The following is a 24781-nucleotide window of genomic DNA, read 5'->3' on the forward strand; positions in this document are numbered from 1 at the left end:
CATTAAATCAATCAGTGAAGCTGCCCCCTTTCTTCCTAAGACTCAGGAAACAAAAAATATCAAGAAAATGATTCAAGATGTGAATCTTTAAAAAGTAAAACAAGTTACAATGACTAAACTGCTCATAGTCTTCACTGATTATTTGTGATCAATCTTTATTGCTTGCAAAAATAGCTGGTTTTCCATTAAACTTTTTAACACACAACTTGGCCATTCACATAAGAAATTCCTCAAATATTTAAAAGAGAATAAAAAAAATGATTTGCTAATGGTTGGTGGATTAGACAGACAGACAGCTAGCTAGGTATTTTATTAATCCTGAAGAAAATTCAGGTGTCCAGACATGAATGTGGTATTTTAAGTCAGTGTTTGGAGTGGTGCTGGCATACGGTGCAGGTGCCCCAGCCAGTCGCGTCATGGCTGGGGCCACATGATGCATGTTTTGACTGATGCGACTTATACTCCGGAGCGACTTACAGTCCGGAAAATACGGTATAATATCTGTTAGGGACTGAGCCTCATTTTGTGTTCTCGCCATCAGATATTGCTAATTTACATGTCTGGAAAACTTTGCACAAGCTTTATGCATAGAAACACACATCTTTTTTTCAGATAGAATGTTTCTATAAATGCTGAGGTTTGCGGTGAAAGATGCATACAGTATGCACATTTCAGCCCTGTTTATGCAACTTTTTTGTATGTAGCAGCCTTTAAAATGAGGCCCCTGGTGCCTCTGTCACCTTGTCTTTCAGCAGGAAGGGTTGGAGAATATTAAAAGGCGGCAGTGAAATAAAAGAACATGATTCTCACAGCAATGCTCACCTTGTCTAGATTGCAGAGTGGACTGCCATAACATCAGTGAAAAACATTAGACTACTGCAGGCTTTAATGTGGCTGTGTTTACGATTAGAAATGTCAAACAAATTTTGCCTACGTAGGAACTCACGACTGCACAGTTTGCATACCGCTTCGTCCTTCATAGTTTGACCTGAAGTGCTTCCATATCGAACTCCTCAAGTTATTAGGGCTTATCACTGGTCTCTCATGTCGCAGAGGTTGATCACGCTGTCCTCCATTTTTTGACAAAAAACTAGTAGCACAGCAGCCGACTGAAACAGCTGTTTCAGGTGCGTAAAATTGGTGGGAATTTTCTTTTTAGCTTTATGCCTTCTGCACTTTCGGAATTCTTTATTTTCTTTTTCTGCTTGTTTGTGAGTTTTGTTACATTTATCTTTTTTATTTGTTTAATTTGTTTAAAATGAATAGTGTACATATTTGGTTAAAATCGATTTCCTATTTTAGTTTTCGAAATTGTGTTGGTTGGTCCAATCGGTTGTGCAATCGATTTTCGAACGTAAAGTGGCAGCCCTACTGCCTCTTGCTGTAAACATTTCTCTGAACATGCCTTTTGATCCCACAGCTGTTCACAACTCTTCCATTGATAAAGAGGTTGTCTATTTCTAATTTGCATATGACAGTAGATGGAAACACATGCTGAAATGAATCTTCTTCTGCTGATTTTGTTTTATAAAATGTGCTTCAATTATATGAATGAGCTGAATGGAAACCCAGATTGTGAGCCTTGTAATTGGATAAAGAACAGTAATGCATAACATCACCTTATACGATTGCCACCTGGTTCTTGTTTCAGGCAGTTGACCATACCAACAACTCCACTGTGACTTTGAGTGGCACTGAGCCACAGAGTACTGTCTGAAGCTTCAGTCAATGTATTCTGGGAGAAGAAAAAAAATATTGAATGAAATGTGCCAAAAACATGGTTTTACAATGTAGCATGTAAAAAAGAGAACATTATGCTCCTACATGATGACTGTTGAATGTTGTGGCAAATGATGGCTGCATGTACGTACTGTAGGGCTGGGTTTGTTTCATTGTTTCACAATTTCTACATCCAAGAGGGTATCTTGACAATATTTTCTATCATTTTGGAAAATGTTGCAGAAGCCTAAAGCCTGGTAGAGTACTGTCCACACCAATTAAAATTATGTGTTGTTGTGTTATATTTTCGACTTATCCTACCTTTAAAGTTTCCACCCATTTGTACTGCATGTCATCCACAGACAGGAAGACAGGTTGCTTGCTAGAGGTCCGCTTGCGACAAAGAAACAAAACTGTGCCATAGAAGGACTTCTTCAGAGCAACAACAGTGAGAGAAGCCTGATCAATCAACTTCTCCCATTCAGCCTGCAGGGAAGAACAGGAGTTAGTGACTCTTACACAAACAGTTTATATCTCACACAACCAACATACATTGCATTAATACAAAGCCAATAAAAAACACTTTATATTAAGGTATACACATTCACCATTAACTAACTGCTTACTGACACATATCGTCTAGTAACTTGAACTTAAACGCATATCCAACTTTGACCTGTTGGTGGCGCAAGAGCGCTCAAGGTGTGGACATAAAACTTTCCAGACTGTTCTATGGGCTGCTATTCAGCCATTTCAACACACAGATACAAGAAAACTGCTTAAAAGGGACACCAGGCAACGTTTTCGTGTTAATTACTCATCTTCGTAAGTCGGTATATGGTTAAATGACTCGTTACAGGGCGAATTAAGATTCTCTCGCCCGCCCCTACTGCCTGTAGGAAGAATATCCCGCTTGCAAGTTCAGTGTATCCTACCCGCCGACTGAAGCAGGCAGGCTAAAGAAACGCTAAAGATTGTTGCAAACGTGTGTATAATGGCAGAGCTGGCGAAGAAGCAACGAAAACCCTTGACAGAAGACGCAAAGAAAAGGAAAAGAGCTTCAGACCAAGCGAGGGGGAGTTTCGTAGAGAAAAAGCATCAGGCTTGCCTGGTGTCCCTTTAAGTGCTCATGTTAGGGGCATGATACGCAAACTGATTCAAGCAATAAGATGGCAATTTTCACAGTGTCACTGATAATTTTGAGAAAGAAAACGTATCTGGGACTCTTCTAAACTAAAATTTCAGATCAACCAAATGGACGGACAAGGTTTTTTGCTTCAGGAGGCAATATTGTTGAAAATTTAATCAATCCAGAAAAAATTGATCCAGAATTCATATCAACATATAAAACCCATATGTACTGTACCTGTGTCATTAGACCCTTCTGGTTGTTTTGTGAGGTGAGGAAGGCCAGCATCTCCCCCAACGTGTCTCCCTTGAGTAGGGTGTGCAATAAGACAAATCCCCCCTCCTTTGCAGCTGAGGCTAGGTTCCCCAGTATTTCCACTGTAGAAATACAACTCAAGACACAGTTGCAGATAACCAGATCAGCCTTTGTCAGAGCCCCAGTTGCAGCACTCTGTCTGGGATCCCATACAGCTGAGGAAACCCCAAGGTCCTCCATAGAACTTTGAAGAGAATCCAGCATATCACCAGAGGCATCTGAGGCTATGTAGTCCACATGCAACATGGGCTGAATATTCAGGAGGTCAGCAGCACGAGTGAAGATCTGACCCTCACCAGACATAACCTGATGAACATTAGAAGAAGGTGTGGATGGAGTAACTCACTTTTTTTTTTTTAAATCTGATGGGCAAACCACAAAAGTGGATGATGTTTATGCTACTTACACAATGCATTTAACTACTTGTACACAGCATTCTGAAAAGGCTTTTAACAATGTTGAAAGCAACATTAAGCTAAAGTTATTAACTACAAACGTTCATTATGAAAGTAGCCTGAGTAGGAGTGAGATTAATGAGAATAGAAGAGGGAAGAGTCCAAAATGAAAGAAAGGAAGTGTTTATTTTTGAGGGACAGAGTGCAGGTGTGTGTGTGTGTGTGTGTGTGTTGCAAATTAGTAACACTGCTGAATGCATGTAGGAGAAACACTGTGGTGCACTAAAACATGAGGCTTGTATATAGTCGTACAACAGTTCACTAACCTCCAGTACTTTAACTTTTCCAGGTGTGCTGTTCTCTAGGACTGTGTCAAGACAGTTTCTCAGTACTTTGGAGTCCAGCAGACCATTAAGTAGAGGATCGGTGAGCAGACAGTTACGTTCCTTTTGTACAGTAAGCTCCAGTTCAGACTGCAGGTTGCCATTCAATTCCAGACCACAAAGTACTGATAGCAGCCTTAGCAATCCATCCTCAAACTTATCGTCAGTCAAAGGAGCCTCACTGACTTTCTCCAGACCTGGGATAGAGATCTTCACACCCTGATTTTGGAGCTTTCCTTGTAGATGATTGATAAGGACTACAAACACACACACACACACACCAAGTGAAATAAGTTAGTGTATTTCTTTTGGGCTTTCGTCAGTTTTGGGTCAATATCTTCCTTGAACAGTTTGTTCATCTAAAACTGGTGAGTTGGCTACCTAAAAGGATTACAAAACCTTGAAAACACCACACATTGGAACTGCTGGAAGCTTGCTAATATGCTAACTATTGTCTTTTGGCAAAAAGTCAGCAATATCATGCTGTGAAAGGCTTCTTTCATTTTTGTGGTGTGTTTCTACCCGGAACAAAGTAGCACAGTATACACTTCCCACCATCCATTCAGGATATGTTCTGTCCTTTACATGAAAATGGATTTAAAGATACCAAAACTGGTTGTATGATAAAAGTATACTTTTGTGGCAGATTATTGCATAGTGTTGCTTTAAGTTTGCATTGTAAGTTCTGAATTCGTTTGATAATTCCTTCCAAACCAAACCAAAGTGAAGCAATGTATTCTAATTGCTATATCTTTCAAGCATATTCCAAGTATATTGAAAAGCCCATCATTCAACAAAAAAGTTACTGTTCTCAAAGTTATCATTGAAGTAGATATGATTGGCTTATATCATCATCATGTTGTGGAATACAAGATCTTTAGATTATGATTGCTTACCTTTGCAGGCCTTCATCTGTTCTCTGAGCTTCGCATTGGTCTCTAAGCAATCAGTCTGCCAGTAGGGAACAAACACAAACTCCTCAAGTGTCGGTGGGCTCTGTTGCTGCTGGCGACGGGGGGCCACAGTTGCATGGAGACCGCAGATCTGTACCCCACCTGCAGTTATGTTGTCCAGGCAGTGATTGACGAAGACATCCACAGCTGAAAAGACAGAAGAGGAGGCAAACATTTATTAACACTCTATCTACAATTGTAATTGTAAATTAAACAGAATTTTCACAATGTAGCTCTAAGAAATGTAAAGAAATGTAAAGCCTTTTAACAAGAACACAGATCCATTCTTATATGGCTAGTGTGAATGAATTAAGATAAGCTTAAAGTCTGAAAAGTTGTGTTCTATCAATTGAATTGATCAGTGGTGCTATCTATGTATTTACTAGCGCTGTGCCCATATCAAACAATGCTCATTCTTGCACATATCTGCAGCTACTTTGAAAGTGGATAACCAAATATTTCATTGAAAGTGGATAACCAAATATTCCATTGCTCAATTGACTATCAAACATTTAGTTACAGATAAAAATTGATAGAACACTAACAAACTGTTTTGAGTGTAGGCTACATTCAATTCAATATCTTTATGAAAGATATGAAGACAATGTTTGGAATGGTTAAATATTGTTTCAAATGTAGAAGTGCCTAATTTGTCACAAAACAGCATCTGCTATAATAACCAGTTTAACAGATAATAGCTGGGTTTCCATTACAGCTTTATGCAAAACGTAATCAATATTTTCACCATAGTGGTGAGTATTTACTTGTATTGTAGCCTATTCAACACTATTAAACACTGTGTGGTATTAAACAGTATTTGAAGCTATGACCGCTATGCTCTTGCACTATTTTTCCCCATGATCATATTGTTTCAGTTATTCAAAAGGCTCAAAGGATGTTCTTTATTATATGGCAATTTTGTAAAATAACAAATAATAAAAGTGAGGTGAGGTACCCCCCTGTCAATGCTCACGCACCCCCCCAACCCCCCCCCCCCCCCCCTTTGCTCTCTGGCGCCAAGCCTGTGCTGGTATCTTTACTTTCCACCCATAAACTGGTCACAGACTGCCTTGGTTTGTCAATATATATTTTAACATCAATAAATTCACTAGTTTATTTAGGATAACAGGGACGACGACAAGACCATTTGACCTTGTGCTGGTGTCAGTTACACCAATTTAGAAGCCTAATGACCAATCCTCTACTTTATGTGTTATTAACAATTCTAAATGTGTAGAAAAGTTTATCCATGAAGTCTATGTATAAGACACATATACACTCTCTACACACTCAAATAATTCTACATCATTACATGCTGAAAGAAAATGTATTTTCTTGTTCTTGTTTTTATGTACCTTTCTTGTCATTTATGTAGTCATGTACAAACTTCTTGTGCCATGTAGGGTCCACAGATACAGAGCGGATTCGTGTGGGCAGGCGGAGACTGCGGCCAGACAAACCCACTACAATCATCTGCAACATGGTATCTAGAAAGGTAACCCAGTTCCCGGTCCACTCCAATTTTCCTTGGTCACCTACAACATCCAGTCAGAATCAGACCACTAAAGCTTACATACGGTCTATGAATATACACATTACTGGTTGCTATGATCAATTTCATCACTACAGCATACATATTAAACTGTTCAACTCAAAATATATTAAAAATGTGTCTTAATTAATGTGTAATGGCTCAAGGCATTCAGGAACACACCAGCACAGTTAGATTCCAAGATGCCCTGGAAGGTTTTGCGATAATCATAACCACGCAGTCGCAGCTCTTTATAGATGTCACTTGACTTCAGCTTGGGATCCTCCTTCACAGTTTTCATTACTTCATCCAGCTGAGAGTGGTAGTAGTTCAAAGCAGTATCCTCAAGAAGACTAATTTTGCCTATTGAGGGAAAAAAATCATCCAGAGGTCTCATACTTCTGTTTAATTAGGGATGTTTTTACTTTGAACAGATTTGTGTCTGCCTGTGACTCACCACTGACAGCCAGATTGCCATTCTCAGACACCTCAAAGCGATTCGTCACAGGCATGAGCCTTACCTCCAACTGGACAGAACCTGTAATCAGTCAAGTAACAAAGTTTCAGCAGATCATTCTTTAACTTCTCTAGCTCATGTCCAAGTCTTCACTGGACCTCTTTAACTTGAAAAATACTTCAACAAATGTTGTTAGTCTTACCCTCCTTAGGAAGGATGGTGGCATTGTGAATTGTGACATCTTGAAAGGTTACAGGTGTTTGCTCCATCACAGTTCCCAAACTCTTCATCAGAGTTCTCCAGGCTAGTAACAAGTAGCCCGTGGCAGGGTAAAGAACACGCCCATCAATGCAGTGACCTTCCAAGAAGCAGTCTGGAGACTCAGGGTTCAAATCTATTTAAAGGATTGAAAAGCATACATATTTCAGAACAGATGTTTAAATATTTACAGTCCTAGTTATGTGACGATATCTCCTATTGATAACAGGACCACAAACACACTACTTCACAAGCAGTATGGCAAGTGGTAAAGGTTGAATAAAGGCACCATGTAGGCAGATCCCAGCTGGCATTAATTGTTAGAGCCGACCAACAGCAATTGTCAAGCAATACCCTTTAACAGAATGCGTCAGATGAGATTACGGTGTAAGAAGATGGCAATATTTCCTGTCCAACTGATCTGGACAGTTTTACTACAAACTGTGGTGTTTCTGTTGTTCCAAACAATTAAATTCATTAAAGTATGATTGTAGCTAAGTCGTATCAGTCAAAAAATGCGTAATGAAGAGGAAAAAAAAGAACATAGGTTGCACCGGACTATAAGTTTTTAGAACTTTATTTCACAAAATCCAAGACCAAGAACAGACAGACTATGTAATTGTACACATACTGTAGAGGCCAAAAAGATTGAGAATTCTAATGGGGATGGGAATGTTGTGTGAACCCCTGAGAGAGCGAGAGAAAAAAAGATGGGCGTTTAAAAGAACGTGCAAACTTTCAACAACGCAATACTAAGGAAGCTACCCTTATTTTAGAGACTGTTCACATGCCTTTCTTAACCAGTATGCACATTTAATCTGCAAAGGCAAGTTATTCAACTAGCACACAGAATAGGGTGACCAGAAGTTGCATGTACAGAGTCCCAAAAGCCTGTCGGGACGCTAAAATGTCCCGGTTTACACCAACCACTATTAAAGTGTGGTCTTATTATAGCCCAATCATTAACTAAACCCATGTAGAAAGACTATAGCCTAAAGCGTCTGGTGTGTCTGGTGTCTGGTGTGTGAAAATGTGTGTGTGTGTGTCGTAACAGTCTGCATAATCTTGGCAGGCAACTTTACAGTGTATCTCTGTAAACATTGTTGCAATGTCTTGTCATATCTGCCTGGTTTTAACGGTTAGGACAATGCTGAAGAGAAAGTCATCATACATAAGAATATTTAATACATTTTCCCGGTGGTGACACCCCCGAACCCCCTCTAACCTTTGGGCTTAAGTAGGAAAAAATGTCTGACCTGGCTGTCGCAAGTTCACTAAGCTCCCAATCTCAATCCACAAGCCTCTCGCGGCTGTAGACGGTAATGTTTCATGTAGGGTTCATGTCAATTCATACTGACTAACATTTAAAACCATTTTAAATTATATATACTATGAAAAAAGCGTCATAGATACTATAGTTGGTAACTATGGTTGCATGAAATGGGCCTATGGTATTGTAATTTGATTCGATTGAAATGTTATCCTTTTGATACATGGCCGTTTACTTAAAGTTTATACAGTTTTTACCTACAGTTTGTTCTATCTGCTGCAGTTGGTTCACCCTAAACCCCGACAGAACCGAACAGGTGAGAGAAAGCCTGTTGAGCATTGTATTAGTGGGAGAGAGTGGCATTAGCTGTTAGTGTTGCACGGTACACCGATACTACAAAAGTATCGCAATACCCTGAAATTAAAAATGTCACAATGCCTAATTTTATTAGTATCGATACTTTTGAGAATGACCGTGTTCTTTTGAAGTAAAATGCGTGTGCACAAGGCATGCTTCTAGCGCCTCCTCCCCTAACCTGTCACTGTGCGTCTTTTCTCCTCAAACACAAGTAAGCGCAGCTGTCGTGCTATAAACAGTGAGACATTGCTGCTAGTTCAAGTGATGCTATGGTAACACATACTGTAATAATAGGCTAATATCAAGTTGATTTGCTCACTTGCATCTCTGAAGTTTGTGTTGCTAACCTACATAGGCTGTGGGATTTTGGTCATTTAGGCCTACTACTTGGGTTCAATGTAATTTAGAAATAGGCTAAGCAACCATTGCAAACTTTTACATCTGAAGAGAGATCCTTGCTAACTATCCCGCTAGCTGAGGTCATGTTTGACAATAGTGCTCGCTAAAATCATTAATGAACATTGCAAGACACTTATCTCTTCTATGATCCCAGAAAGATTTTCTTCGACTTGTACATTTTTTGAACATTTATTTTATCTAATGACATACAAAACATAATTAATTGCATCCACATATCCTTATGCGCTATGTGCAACTTCTATTCACTAGACTAAAACCGTGAGACAAGGCCAATTACTCTCATGTATCTCTTAAAGTGATACTCAATTACACCTACACATCACCAATGTGCACTCAATTAGACCTAGAACACCACATTAAAGATATGCCTAAGTGTAATAGTTTAAATAGTTATAGTTTTAGAATAGTTTTCAAATTGCTAAATATATTTACTAGTAATTATGCAGAATATATGAAATATGACATAGCCATAATTTTCCATGTGTGTTTGTGTGGAGAGAATCAAGCAGAATCTGGGATGGCCACTGGTGTGAATGATCACACTACAGTATATTCAATATTACTGATGATGTCAAGGTGGTGGGGCCCCCAAATCAAATACATTTTTAAAAAAGTATTGAAGAAGTATTGAAATTCTTGACTTGGTATCGGTATCGAAACATTAATTTTGGTATTGTGACAACACCATTAGCTGTGATCAAATAATTCACAGATAGATTGCATGTATAACTGATTTAAGCGTGGCCTTTTGAAGTAGTGACATTGTGCTAATCATGAAAAGCGGCTTCTACTAGAATTTTTGTAAGATATTTGCCATGTGTAACATTAGATAATATACACAGTAGCTTATAGACAGGGGGCAAAGCTGATGTGTAAAAAGTAAAAGCATCAGTGATCAGTAGCCTACATGATGAACTGGGAATACATAAGCTGTGAGTTTGTGAGCTATGTTTCTGTTCATGAAATTGAACATTTCGTTCTGCAATCATGAAAAAAGAACTTTAATGGAAAATGCATTGGCACTCCACTTCTTCAGTCTAATCAAACTGTAGGCCCTATATGTAAATAAAAAGCAACAAACTGTTGTTTACGTCATAGATGACACATTCTGGGCATTAAATCCAACTGCTTACTGGGTCCAAAGCATTCCATAAAGGTTTGGTCTTGCAGATACAGAAATATGTAGGCATAATGCACCATTCATTCAATGAAGAGAGCATGATGGTTCTTCGCCAGATGATGAATATATCAGACTTGGAAAGTGGTAGCTTGTGATTGCCGTATTTAAATGTTCCCTGCCAAAGAGGGCCACGCATATCCAAAATCCACATCTCGGGGGAAGTTTCTTTTATCACCCAGACGATAAATAACCCACCAAGGTAGAAAAGGCCAACACTGCCAAGGGATATTGTTCTCAGGGCTCCAGACTAACTTTTTGCACTGGTTGCACTGGTGCGCCTAACTTTTTTTCTTAGGTGCACCAGCACAAAAGTTAGGTGCACCCAAATTTTCAACCACATCGCATTTAACACCGCAGCAGATTCACTTTTTTTCTTAATTACTGTCCTATATAGGTTGTCCTATGACTTATGATTTACAATTCTACAAGAAAAGTAACTTAATGAAGTGTTGGTGCTTTAAGTGCTTCACTGAGCTGAAATTTAAACTTAAAACATCTCAAGATGTATTAAATAAAAATAACAGTGAGTAAATTTACAGTGCACATCTTTTAAGGGCTTCAAACTGCACATCTCATGGCTCAATGTTTTACATACTATCCTTCATGATCTTTAGGCCTTGGCTAAACCAGCTCGCCATGCTAGTATCTTCCATAGAAATGTATTTGAGCACAATTTAAAAGAGATGTTCCAAGTAGCCTGGGGGATTTTTATATGATTTTGCAATGATGATTGCAATAATCATTTGACAACCAGACAATGCAATTTACTTTTTAATTTTAGTATTTTTAAATTTTCAATAAGAACATGGTTAATGCAGTAACGAAATGGTAGGCCTATTATTATAGGCTATTGCAATGACTTGCCATGCTCGATCTAAATGTGTCCATTCAATTCACCGTACACAATGACCACTGTATACATGCAGGGAATATTCGGGCTTTAAATGTAGCAGCGATATTCGGTTTGCGCCAAATACCGGATTAAATTGATTGATGCCATCAGAATGAGTTTACACAACTCGCGCGCAAAACGAATATTGCTGTTGAAAACCGGGTTACTCCCTGCATGTAACTGCGGTCAATGACGCACCTTTTCGGCGATATCTGTATCTCTGTCGTTCGGTCGTTGTATGCATTGTTCGCAATTTTAAGACGTCTTTTCATCTGCAATGACTCCTATAAATTTGGCGCAAGTGCCATTCCTGTACGTTGGGTTTACGTTCAAACTATTTTTCTGGTGAATAATTATTTCGGACTGAACTTGGTGAAGGGAAGTTTCACTAGGCCTATCGTAGGCAACGATAAACTTGATCATCATCTCGGGCTCGTCTGATCGGTTTGCTGCTGCCAGCCGAAAGGCAGTGGGGAGAGGGGACATTTATCTCGGCCTATGTGACCACACTGTAATGCAACTACATCCACTCTCTTTATCTGACGGGTCTCTGACCTCTCTCTCTCTCTCTCTCTGCAGCACATGCATTTTCAAATTTACACACAGGCACTGGGCCACGGCCAATATCTGTGATTAGTTTAAACCACGATATTGGCCAAATATGTGTCTGTTATTGAACCAAAGGTAGAGTTTCAATGCGGACACTTTTTCCTCTCTCGAATAGCTGGTCACACCGGTGCGACCAAATTGGTCGCACTCTGGAGCCCTGGTTCTCAAACTAGACTACTCATTACAGAAATATTTCACTGAGTTAATCACTGCAAATCTATTCTGAATTTTTTTTTAATATTAGGGTTGATGCACATAGAAAAATTGTGGATTAATCAATACATTTAGAAGACCACATTAGTGAAACAGCACATGTAAAACTAACTATCCATCTCAAAATGTATGTGTCAACTCTTCTCACCAATGTTGTAGACTACAGCAGAGGAGGAACCTCCCGATCCAGAAGGGAAGTCCTCTGCTTTGGGCACATCCCATACTTGTGCATGGTCCCACAAAATATACGGGGAAAGCGGAGTAGTCCCTGCAGGAACTGGGTATTCCATGGCTGGGTACAGTTGGTTGCTGTTCAAGGTGATACTATTGGGGGGAAAAAAATGTATGTATGTATGTATGTATGTGTGAATATATATATATTATCTATTCATGGAACAACTACAGCAGATTTAGTTGGGTTCATTTTGACCTATTAAATGGTTTGAAATGACATCCTGCATATTAATGAGGAACAATGTACTCATTTCCAAATAATATAAAAACATGTATTCATTCCCTGAAGCATTTGCTTGTGGCAACATCCATGTAGCAGAGTGACTTACAGTACTATACATACTGTATTTAAAGAACAATTCATCATCCTGCTAATCATACGGCTACTTGCCAAAGCCAGAAGAGAAACTTCACACAACATGTCTTTCAATTACTCTGTCACAGTTTGGTGGCTTCCACTGAGAAACAAATAGTTCACCACAGAAATACAACTTGATCGTTTTAAGCGTTGCATAGCAACAAAGGACTTGCTGAGTTTCACTTTCAATTAAGTTAATTAAGTCAATTAAGTGAATGGACTACTAGTGGAATGATATGAAAGACATGAATCAAGCACAAAACCCAATGCCATTGACAGCGATCATTTTTTGCAGCAGTCAAATATAAAAAATATCTGGAATATTGAAAATGCTGGAAAGATCCATTCAATTAATTCATTCTGAAGAGCCATATAATAAAGTATATTTTCTGTACTATACTTTATATACTATTAAGTATAACACACTCGGCCTGAGTGATAGTGATTTAGCATAGCCTAAAAATAGTGTATATAACATAGGCATTTCTCATTATAAATGCTATTTGCTTGCCAAGTACAACACTAATGCAGGTAAACCATCTATAACCAATATCTATGATCCAAGGGCTTTGGTCTATGAATTATGTAAGGGATAATGTATAGAACGCCGGTCATTACTGGGAAAATAAGTCCCGACAGGGCGAACCAGACCCCGATGCGCAGCGGAGGGACTTATTGAAGGGACTTATTTTCACAGTAATGACCGGCGCTCTATACATTATCCCGCTTATTATACGGCTACTTGCCAAAACGAAATAATAAACTCCCCACGATATCACTTTAGCCTACATAACCTAGCCTATTTGTTACCGTTGATCATGGCATTTGCTGAGAAACAAATAGTTCGCAACAACACACGCTGCTGAACTTGAATCAAACATTCTTTAGAACACAGCTGATCAACCATCTGCTTTCACGTTTGAATGAAGTTCCAGTCCTTGCGTAGTAATATGAAAGACGTATCAGAAGCACAAAACCCGTTGCCATTGACAGCGGTAATTATATGTTTGCAGCGGTAATTACATGAATATATCTTACTGCTAGAACTTTGGGAAATCCCATTCAAGTCAATGGAGCGTTCTACTAGCATTGTGAAGAGCCGTATAATAAAAAGTAATACAATGCCCATCTACCTTTGCTATACATCACCAGTTGGACATGAGTTTTCCATAATTTTTGGTATAAGCATATTTTTAAAAGCCAAACTATGCATACCTGTTCATGTACACTTTGCCTATATGGGACAGGAAGAACTCCAGGTTGTTTCCATGGCCTCTCTTCATCAGTGGAAGAATGGTGCAAGTAGGCTTGAGGCTCCGTTTAAGGATTGCCTGAGAGTCATCACACAATACATTGTATATTTAAGTACAGACCCACACAGTGTTACATTCAGTAGAATTGTGGACAGACCGTTGGGACAGATTAATCCCTCATTACATTATTGCCTTCATGAAATGCAAACTGAACACTTGACAAAACAGAATGCGTGCATATGTATATTCTAACCTGGAGAAGAGCATGTGGGGCAATTTCCACCAACACAGCATTGTCTGGCACAAAACCGAGGGCCTCTTGGAAGAGCACAGGGCTCACCAAGTTGTTGACATGGTACTCTGCAGAGGAGTAGAGTGCCAGTGGGCTCTCCCAATCTGCTTGCGGGATAGAGGTGCTGATCCAGCGGGCTGAGCGTGGCTTAGGGCTTTTTATAACCTGAAACCATTTAAAACAGGTTACTGATGACTGCTTAAACATGCCTATCTATCAGGTACCAAGATAAGTTAGACCATTTTAGCCTCTCTGAAGTACTCAGTTTGACAAAAGGAATTCCATTTTGACCAGATGTTTTATCATATTGTTTCTCTTCTTTAATACTAGTGGTGTAACTGACCATAGTTGATCCATGATCTGCACTGTAAGTCGGCCCTTAATTTCCAAATGAATGTACTTAACATAATTTTACATGATTCCCTTCTCTGTTGTGCATTAGAACATATGGTATGTTCAATTGGGGCATAGTGTAGGGTCTGTAGTTTGTAGGGGTGTCACGATTCTCCAAATCCTTGATTCGATGTAATTTTCGATTTTAAAGTCACGATTCGATTCGATTTTCGATCTAATTTAAATATTACTATTAATGCATTCCTTATATGTTATTTACTCTTTTTGGCCTTTTCCTTTTTTTTTCGGGGGGGGGGGGCTTTTATTTTGAAACCGCTTTGAAACCGTTCCAACCGCGAGGTTGTAATGTAAACAAAACGAACTTTAGGCTAAAACAGAGACGTGAACATAGTAAAATGAAACAACACAGAATGTTAATTTGATTGTTTCAGCACACTCCGAAGAGACCCAAGGTTAGTGTTCATGGAATATGTAATTATAAATGTTAATTTTAAGCCTTAAAGTAACTTTGGACTGTAATTAGACCATCTTTTCACTTGCTAAGTTGAGTAGGCTAAGTTAGTTTTAATTGACGTGAATGAACGAATACTTCCACGCCGGTGATTTCAAAGTAGCAAGAGGGGCTTTGATTTCGGTAGGTTGATGTGTAGGCCTATATTTTAACTGGCTGCAGCCTAAAATTAGAGGAGTGTTGACGCTGCAGTTCAGCCCGTGCATGTGTGTTTGTGCGTCTTGGCATACATGCTGAACGTGAATTTAATTGGGGGTGTGGCTGCATCGTCGATTCTACTTTTAAGTTCGAAGTTCGAGATTGAGATGTAATTTCGATCGATTTCGAAATAAAATCGAAATCGTGACACCCTTAGTAGTTTGGGAGATGCATATCTTTTGTTTGTTTTAAAAGATATACAGGGCTAGACAAGGCAAAACAGCCAAATAGCTAAAATGTGACAAGTTGGTAAATGAGTTACTGATTCCATTTGCTGGTTGAAATCCTGGTGTCTTTTTCAAAATACATATTTGACAGACAGATTTCAACAATAATAAATATAGGAACGTTTTGAGATAATGACCCTTATCATATACTTTTATACTATTGTGTCATGTTTTGAATAAAAGGTTGAATAATCTAAATGGGTCAGCATATTAAATAGATATTCTATAGCTGAAGTCTCAATTTGTGCATGTATTCTGTTTTACTTACCCTTTGCAGAGCAGCCAGTAGGTTGGGTGCAATGGAGGCCATGTAGTAAGAGTGAAAGGCCACACCAGCACTGCGCACCTCTTTGGCAAAAATTTCTTTTTCCTTCAGTTCTGCTACAAATTTACTGACTGCCTCCTATGCATAGACAGATTAAAGGCACATTGTGGTGTATGGTTAGATCTCACATGCACACATCTACCAGGAAACTTTGGCATTTATGCATTTCAGATTTTTCATATAGACAATTTGTTACATATACTGTAATGGTGCTTACTACAACATTTCCCATCAACTTTTTTTGGCCAAGACAGAATTAATGGTCTTGGAGTACCTGGGGCCCGGAAATGGTGACTGTGTCCTCAGAATTATGGCAAGCAGGAACAACGCCTTGTGGGCACTGGGATTTACACTCTTCCCATGTAAGACCTGATAATTTAAAAGTAGAAAATGGGAAAATATTATTAACAGAAGGCTTTTTAAAATGTACAGTAAATTGCAAATTCAGTGAGTTATCACAACCTTGTCAATGTTAATAAACAAACATATGGATGTTGGTTGGTTAGTAGTTATTAGAGAGAGAGAGAGCGCGCGCACGGGGCAAGGACTCATTGAGAGTCTGTGTTGAGGTAGGCCTACTTCTATCGTCTACTCTGGTAGAGTTGCACATACTAGCTACAATGCAAGATATATTTAGCCTATTTATTTATGGACAACGTAAAGCGGGAGGTGTGTGTTGCTTTTAATTATCGAATGTTTCTATCGAACACATTTTTTATTGATATCGATTACATGTCTATTGCGATACATATCGCTATCGTTTTATCGCCCAGCCCTAATGGTAACACATATTTCTTGTAAACAAAGATTTTAAATGTAGTTGTTTACTCAATTTCAAAGGAAATACATGTCAGTCTTGTTTAATACAGCACAGCCATTGGCGGAGTGCAAAAGCGATGCCAACCATCCTCTGTCAGTATAATTTATACAATGTCATTGTATAACAGCATAACACTCTAGTCAAATGTAAAATTCTATGATTTTTCCAAAAAAACTGAATTTCCATGATTTACTATATAATGAACAATGCAATATATTAACCAATGATTTTCAGAGCAGCCGCTTAGTGTTCAAGAATCTTTTACTTTTTTAGAGATATGAATAAATGGGATTGAATAAACAAAGACTTTCCGAAATGTCATGATATTCCAGAAATTCCATGACCCGTGGGAACCCTGGTATAAATACCACCTCATGCCGGATAAGCTGTTGTGATTGGTTCCTGGAATTTGGAAATCCCCAGTAATGGGAGAGTGGCCAGACTGATCTGCCAGAACAAATTCAAATGCGCTCATATTTGTCTGGTCCCCAGCCTAGTCAGAGACTCTCTAATGAGGAGACACAGCACTCAAAGAATCTCCCATAGAAATGTGTGGGGTTAGTTTGTAACGCAAACATGTCTACACATATTCCACCCCTTCTGCCGCCAAAAGTTGACATGTGAATACATTGTGCCAATCATGTGGTATGTTGTGAATACATTGTGGCAATTGTGATCTCGCAGCTGGAGCGAGGTTGGTGTGTCGTGATTCTTGAAGCCTTGCGCACATGCAGTTCTGCCCGAAATAGATGGCCGATAAGTGCCCAAAAAGTGTTGCCTAAAAGGACTTTGGCCTAGTATTAAGCACTTGTCTGACATCTTACCAACAGCAGCCATTCCTCCTGGTGGCAGGTTGGCTTCCTTGATGCAGCGTCCCCGCCAGTAAGCTGCAAGGATAGCCTCGGTGTGACTCAATGATCCATCAGCATATCCACAGGCCAGCTCACCTACAGAGTGCCCTACGATCCCATCAGGCTGTAGCCCCATTTTCTGCAGCATATCAATCTGGGCAATCTGGAGGGGCACGCGCGCGCGCGCGCGCACACACACACACACACACACACACACACACACACACACACACACACACACACACAAAAGGAGTACAAGGGCTGGGCCTACAAATAATATTATAACATATATATAACATATGATAGAGAAATTCTCAATTTTAGCATTAATCATAAAAGAACACATTCTGCCCTATTTGCCAGTAAAATCTCATAGCAAAAATGGGAAGGCATGTTAATGCATGCGCATTCACAGTAAGTTGAAATCGGACAGTCAAGCTGAAGTACATAAGTAAAAGGTTTGGTCCAAGTCGACTAACAGCATTGTTGAACAATCCCTTCAAACTGACTGTATCAAAGCATTTTATAGCCTAAATCATAAGGAACAGGTCTTCTTTTGTTGTTTCAAACAATTAAATTTGTTACAACATAATTGTTTGTCAGATCTGTTCTAAGATGTTTCACATATTTCCATACACTGTATGAAAACTTTTAATTAGGGCACCTGTGATTTCGAACCTGCTTTGCTTGTTGAGATTCATACACAAGTCTAGGCTACCCATATCAGGGAATGTATGATATGATAATACTGAAGAAACCTGTGCTTGCATATGTGCAGATGTCAATCTTCCCATGTCTACCTGATCAAAACGTGCAATGTTGCCAGTTCATTCACTCAGTTCATTCATCTCTTTTTGCAAATGTAACACCAGACAAATAGAAACCTCACCGCTTGCTTCCCTGGGCCTGGCCATGCAGCACTGTGCAAACACTCCCATAATTGCTGTGAGATTCTGTTCTAAAACTTGAGCCTTGAGTGTTAGACCACACACACACAAACACACACACACACACACATTTCCATACCTGAATAGCAGCCAGGCCCACAAAAGCATGAACGGTGTCCTCAAAGGTGGTCTCGTCAGCATCCATGAGTAGCTTTGAGATACACAGACCTGTGTCCTTCAGTGCAATGTCTGAGCGCTTGATGGAGTCCCGAAACACCTGGAGCTGCATTAGGCTACGGCCCATACCTGCCCATTGTGTGCCCATACCTGAGGAAATGCACACAGATTTCAGATATGTTAATAGAAAGCAATCTTCTCCGCTTAGATTGTTTGCATTGTCTAAATACAAATTGAGATTCCAGTGTTGTACATCACCTGAGCAAATATACCACAGGGGTCGTTGTGCAGGTGAGGTCTGGAGTATCTCACGGTTATCAGTTTCTGTTCCAGTGAGTACATACCCCCTGTAAGGCATGCTGGCGGTTGGCATGCCTGACACCTCATTCAACAGGGTCAAAAAACTGTGGTCCTCAGTGTGCTTTTTGGCCTGAAGTAGAAGTTCATCCACGGCATTTTCAGTGCGTCCACAAACCTGCACCAGTTTTGGCAACTGGGTGGACTGTGTCTTGACTTTGGATGTAGTTGAGATCTTGGACATGGGGGGTTGCAAGATTATATGTACATTGGATCCACCAAAGCCAAAGGAGTTTATGCCCACAATACCACCACTTGTGGGAATAGGCTTGGTCACCACTTGTAAACGACCATCCATAAGCGCTGGAATGTCTGGATTGGGGTTTTGGAAATGAATATTTGGAGCCCACATGCCATGCTCCAGAGACAAGACCACCTGTTATGAAATGTACCAGGGATAATACCCAATTTAGTTCAGAAAAGCTTGAAAGTTGTATGACTTAGTATTCAGTTAATGTCTAGTTTATTGATAATTATGCTCAGAGTTTAGGATACGCCATAATAACCAACTGAAAAAAGGTGCTGAAATTGAATGGGGTCCTATCTGAACTTGATACAAATAGTGAGATTTAAAAACAAAAAGTATAAAGACTTACCTTGGCAAGAGCAGCCAAACCAGAGGCAGGCTCTGGATGACCCATGTTGGATTTGGTAGAGCCAATCAGCAGGGGCTTACGTTCTCCCTGGCAGAAAACACTGACAATACCATTCACCTCCTGGGGGTCACCCACCTAAGGAAATTAATTCAACTTGAGTTAGAGCTGCACTGTACCGAACATAGTAAAAAACCATAGCAGTAGTTCAACATAATTGTGTAAAATTCAAGATGTCTTGAGTTTTCTGCTCTTACATAGATTTGCATTTACACTGTATCTCATATAGCACCTATTGAGGTAAAATGTGGTATAGCGAAAGAGTGAGGCCCGAAGCAGTCAAAGATAGTTGGTTAGCATCATGGTCATTTGAAGTAAGTAAGTGTAAGTATATATACTCTTTTGATCCTGTGAGGGAAATTTGGTCTCTGCATTTAACCCAATCCGTGAATTAGTGAAACACACTCAGCACACAGTGAACACACAGTGAGGTGAGGCACCCACTAATCCCGGCACAGTGAGCTGCCTGCAACAACTCGGGGAGCAGTGAGGGGTTAGGTGCCTTGCTCAAGGGCACTTCAGCCAGGCCTACTGGTCGGGGTTTGAACCGGGAACCCTCCGGTCCGAAGCGCTAACCAGTAGGCCACGGCTGCCAATGGATATCTGGGCAACATTTTATGAAAACAATTATTTCTTCACATTCTTTTAAATAGGTAAAAATGTTAAATTTGTAAATGTCTTGAACTAAAAATCCTACACATAACACAATTGAGCAAAGGGCCATTCAACCAACCAATCATCACATTTACACAGGGGCCCCTTGACTGGGAAATTCAACAAAGATAAGTGAAAAGATCATGGCCGATAACAGTAAATATAATAGGGAACCTAGAGGGAAATTCATTCAATATAACATGTTTAAACCATTTTGGTATGAAGTGCTGAAATTTTGGAGATATGGATGTGACAAAAGTTTGTTGAGACAGTTGATTTGCAATGACACCATACTGTGCACGCTGTTCATGTCATTTCACCAATGGACTAATTTGATTTATGGATTATTTTTTTTTTTCTTCCTCAATTTTTTTGGTTTGTCTTAACGTCTACATGTAAAGCACTTTGTGCACAAAAATTGTGTTATATAAATAAAAATGAGTGAAACAGCATCTTAATGTTAGCTTGGACTGGAGAGATTAAGAGCGACTTGTGTGAATGTAATAAAGCACAAAGCTGTAATCAAATGAGCAGGTTCATTTTTAGCATTTGATATTTCCCTTTTTTGCCTTCTGTAGAGGTATCAGAGGTATTTCATGTCGTTTTCATGGCTTGCGAGGCAGAAGAACAGTTTGCCGCTGCGCCCAGACGAGCCCCGCTCAGTGAGCTCTTGTGAAGACCGTGGTCATTGTTCATCAATGAATGCTGTGGCAACTTTTATTTCGCTCTGAATCCAGTGGCCACTTTGTATGAAAGACCTATAATGCTCCTAACTGTAGAAGACCACTGATTTCTAGTTAGGTTAAATCATTAATGGAGACCATGACTTACGAGGGCTTTGTTTTTTTTAATACTCACACATTACCACCTGCCTGGATTTTATTTTGAATGAGAGGCAGGGATTGTACCGTGTTAAGGCTCTGTGAATTTGCCCTTACCTTTGTACCAGTACCATGGGCCTCAATGTACTCCACCTCCTCCAAAGAGATGCCAATATCCTGATAGAGTGACCGAACGAGACGCTGTTGCATCGCTCCTGAGGGGAAGGTTACACCTGCAAGCATCAGATTCACATTAGTCCCGTTTTCCCTCTCAGGACCAAGCCTTAACCCTAAGAACTCCAGCAATTTTTTGCAGGTTTTTGCATTACTATGTTTTAATGACTTTATAGAGGTCTCAGGAAAGTGCAATACTATCTTATATCCAGTGGTGTAGTCTACAGGATTTGCAGGACTACAGTATACCCACTTAAAAAGCATCACCATCTCAGTATACCCACTTAAAATAGGCAAGGATATATATTAACATTTGGGGTTGATCACAGAATACCCACTACAGCTAACTAGACTACACCACTGCTTATATCCTTTTATTCAGCACAACCTAAGCAATATGATTAAAGTATTGTTGTTTCATTTTACCAACTATATACACAAACATGAGCAAAAAACATCAAAATATTTATCTATCTATCTATCTATCTATCTATCTATCTATCTATTTTTAAAGAAATGATTGGCAAAGAACACAAATATGTAGAATATTTTAATTCTTTATTTAATTCTGAAATAAACACCATTAAAATTTGTACAACTATTATAGTCAGAGAGATATCCCTCCTCAAAGTCATGCTGACACTACTTTCTATAATGCAAGTCATTGGGTGGATTCCGGTCTATGGATTGATGGCGCAATTGCTGATCTAGTTAATCTACCCATCCCTGGACAGGAATTGACTTCTATACAAACATCCCATGGTTACAGTTTGCTTCCAGGTTGGTTTAATGGTCAAAAATAATAATAAAACGATGTTTTGTGAGTTTATTTCATTTATGGGGGGGGGGGTAAAAAGTGCAGTAGAAGAGGGGTTAAGTAGATTAAGTGGCAAGGGCTGCATAAGAAAGGTGGGGGAGGATTGGGATGGGGGGGGGGGAGCACCCAAGAGCAACAGGGGCAAGGAAAAACTCCCTTACCAAGGAAGAAACCTTGGGCAGATCCACGGCTCAAGGGGCTAACCCAACTGCCAGGGGTCTTGGTGTGTGTGTTGGGGGGGATGACAGGGGAGATGGGATAGTGTGCTGTGTATGTGGGGAGAGGACAGTGTGGAATATGTGTGTTGGAGAAGCTTCCTCATGAGACAATGTGCTGTGTATTGGGGGGGGGGGGGGGGGGGGCAGTGTGCGGTAAGTATGTGTGTTGGAGAAGCTTCCTGGTGAAATAATGTGCTGTGTATGTAGGGGAGGGGGGGGGTGTACTGCAAGTATGGTGAAGGGACTAACTATTGCAAGCAGAGTACTGTATGTATGATGTATGTGAGTGATGACAGTGAAGATGTGTGTGTGGGCGGGAGGGGAGTGGAGCAGTGACTGTGTGTGTGTGTGTGTGTGTGTAGTGTGTGTGTGGGTAGGTGGGGGCAGTGTGCTGTAAGTATGTAGAGGATGTGTGTTGGAGAAAATCCTGAAGACAATGTGCTGTGTATGTAGGGGGGGGGGGGGCAGTGTGCAGCAAGTATGTAGAGGAGGCTTACTGTAGCAAGCAGTGTGCTGTATGTATGTGAGGTGATGACAGTGATGATGTAAGTGTGTGTGTTTTTTGTGTGTGTGTTGGGGATGGGGGTGGGGTGGGGTGGCAGAAAGCTAGGCAATCAAGGACATGGGTAGATAGATGGAGGAGAAATCAAAAATAATAAATAAAAAGTTGTATGGAGATGTGCAAAAGTTGGAGAAAGTCAGATATGTGTGTGTGTGTGTGTTTTGATGTGTGATAAATAAAAGGTCTGTAGCATAGGGAGAGGGATGTAAAAGTGCTAAAAGTCATGTAGGTGTGTGTGTGTGTGTGTGGGGGGGGGGGGGGGGTCATGAGTGCTGAGGAGTGAATGAGTGCAAAGTCAGTATGTCAGTCTATATGGCCTATTTGAAAATATCACAGATCCACTATCACAATATACTCCTGGCAATGACCCAATAACACCCCCCCCCCACACACACACACAAATCCGGCTGGTGGGCCTTTTAACTGCCTGTAAATACCTGTGATCCTGATGTCGGTCATATGATATGTTATCGGTTATCTGTCTGCTGTCTGCCATGTGATATGTTATCTGCTGTGTCAATTAGTCAACTAGCATTTCACGACCGGTGTTATCTAGCTTTACAATGCTAATAAAGTCTTGTTTCTACCGTTTTTACAGGACCACTGTCATATCTTTATCTCTTGTTTATGCATATCATTAACTTCTGTCTATGCATGCAACCCCCTCCGTTGATGACGCATCCTTGGTTCGGTTTAAAAATGCGGGCTGGTTCACTAGATAGCAACAAGGTTCAAAAAATTCTGAATGGAACTGGTTCAAGAGCGCATTTTCTATGGGTAGGAAAATGCCTGGGGTTTCCTTCAGGGGATTAAAAACTAACTAAGCACCCAAAATCAGTTCATTAAATCATGTCTAAATATCTTCTGCACCAGAATTATTATAACTTGGGGACAGAGATTACTCAATTAACAGTAGCAAACTGGCAAATCAGTGACATCATGTGTTCCATATAACACCATTGAGTTGACAACTTGAAGTCTAACTATGGTCAGATTCCCTTTGAATGGGAGACTTGAAAACAGATTTTAAATACAGGTTTCCCTACGCTAAGCCTGTCCAACTCCCAGACATTCACTGACTAAAAAGCTGTATCTATAAATTGCAGGAATGTCTGTCTGTGTATGTGTGTGTGTCTGTCCCATATCGGTCAAACCGTTGGCCCTATTGATTTGAAACTTACCAGGTGTCTCGCTACGGGCACGAGTAAGTGCAGTGGCAAGTTTGACGTTGTTTGGATAAGAAATGCAAACGGTATTGTTAAATATATTGATATAAGAAGCACACTGAATCAGGGCACACCTCCATTCTGCACTCGCTGTCGAGCGTACTCACGTGGAACCAGAGAAGGAACTGCAACCAGTTCAGAAACCGGAAGTTTTCCGAGAGTGGAAGTACACCAAAGCCTTACAATAACATGTGAACATGGACTCCCATTTAGACATGAATAAATACTTATTATACAATGCGTGAACACAGTTTAAGTCTGCATGGTAGCTCATGATAATTCCAGCATAATATATAAAATATTTTCTTGGTCTGTCTACTAGTTTATTGTCGCAAATAAATCCCTACGAACTTGTTTGAAACCGAAAATTGACAGGGAACTTTTTACCTTGGCATCTTGGACCAATGATCGCACAATATAAGAAAATATAATTTGAACATGGACTAATCCCACTTATGAATAACTACTTATTTAAATACAACATGTGAACAAAGCAGGCATCAACTCTTTTAAAACGTTTGCATGGTAGTTGATGATAATTCCAGCACGAGCTGAAGGACCAAGGACCGAGGAGAGGCACCGCATGCAAATAGAGGGATGGGATGCACCTAATGAAACAAGTCCAGACCAAATTTCCTGACCTCAAATTTTGAGGGCGGGGTTAAATTTGGACTGGCTTCCAGGCTAGATGAAAAGACTTAAGGCAATATCCACTGTTTTATCATTATGTT

At 39.9% G+C, this 24781-nt stretch overlaps 1 protein-coding gene across 1 annotated transcript in view; it reads right to left on the reverse strand.

Moving 5' to 3' along the window:
- fasn (fatty acid synthase) overlaps window positions 1-24781 on the reverse strand; it is a 67447-nt gene that overhangs the window by 25305 nt on the left and 17361 nt on the right. Inside the window, exons 7-25 of the mRNA XM_076298708.1 lie at window positions 21171-21286; window positions 19522-19656; window positions 18827-19301; window positions 18531-18718; window positions 17478-17667; window positions 16108-16202; window positions 15777-15911; window positions 14180-14383; window positions 13889-14004; window positions 12230-12405; window positions 7085-7276; window positions 6883-6963; window positions 6609-6788; window positions 6250-6429; window positions 4838-5041; window positions 3885-4198; window positions 3086-3469; window positions 2041-2205; window positions 1620-1735 (exon numbers count right to left, since the gene is read on the reverse strand). Of these exons, the coding sequence (XP_076154823.1) occupies window positions 1620-1735; window positions 2041-2205; window positions 3086-3469; window positions 3885-4198; window positions 4838-5041; window positions 6250-6429; window positions 6609-6788; window positions 6883-6963; window positions 7085-7276; window positions 12230-12405; window positions 13889-14004; window positions 14180-14383; window positions 15777-15911; window positions 16108-16202; window positions 17478-17667; window positions 18531-18718; window positions 18827-19301; window positions 19522-19656; window positions 21171-21286 (3646 nt within the window). The remainder of the gene's footprint in view (window positions 1-1619; window positions 1736-2040; window positions 2206-3085; window positions 3470-3884; window positions 4199-4837; window positions 5042-6249; window positions 6430-6608; window positions 6789-6882; window positions 6964-7084; window positions 7277-12229; window positions 12406-13888; window positions 14005-14179; window positions 14384-15776; window positions 15912-16107; window positions 16203-17477; window positions 17668-18530; window positions 18719-18826; window positions 19302-19521; window positions 19657-21170; window positions 21287-24781) is intronic.

The sequence above is a fragment of the Alosa pseudoharengus genome, unplaced genomic scaffold (genome assembly GCF_046254945.1).
Source record: "Alosa pseudoharengus isolate Yale_2024_CS ecotype anadromous, Long Island Sound unplaced genomic scaffold, YU_APseudo_1.1 YU_APseudo_1.1_scf_21, whole genome shotgun sequence".
Classification (NCBI taxonomy): Eukaryota; Metazoa; Chordata; class Actinopteri; order Clupeiformes; family Clupeidae; genus Alosa; species Alosa pseudoharengus.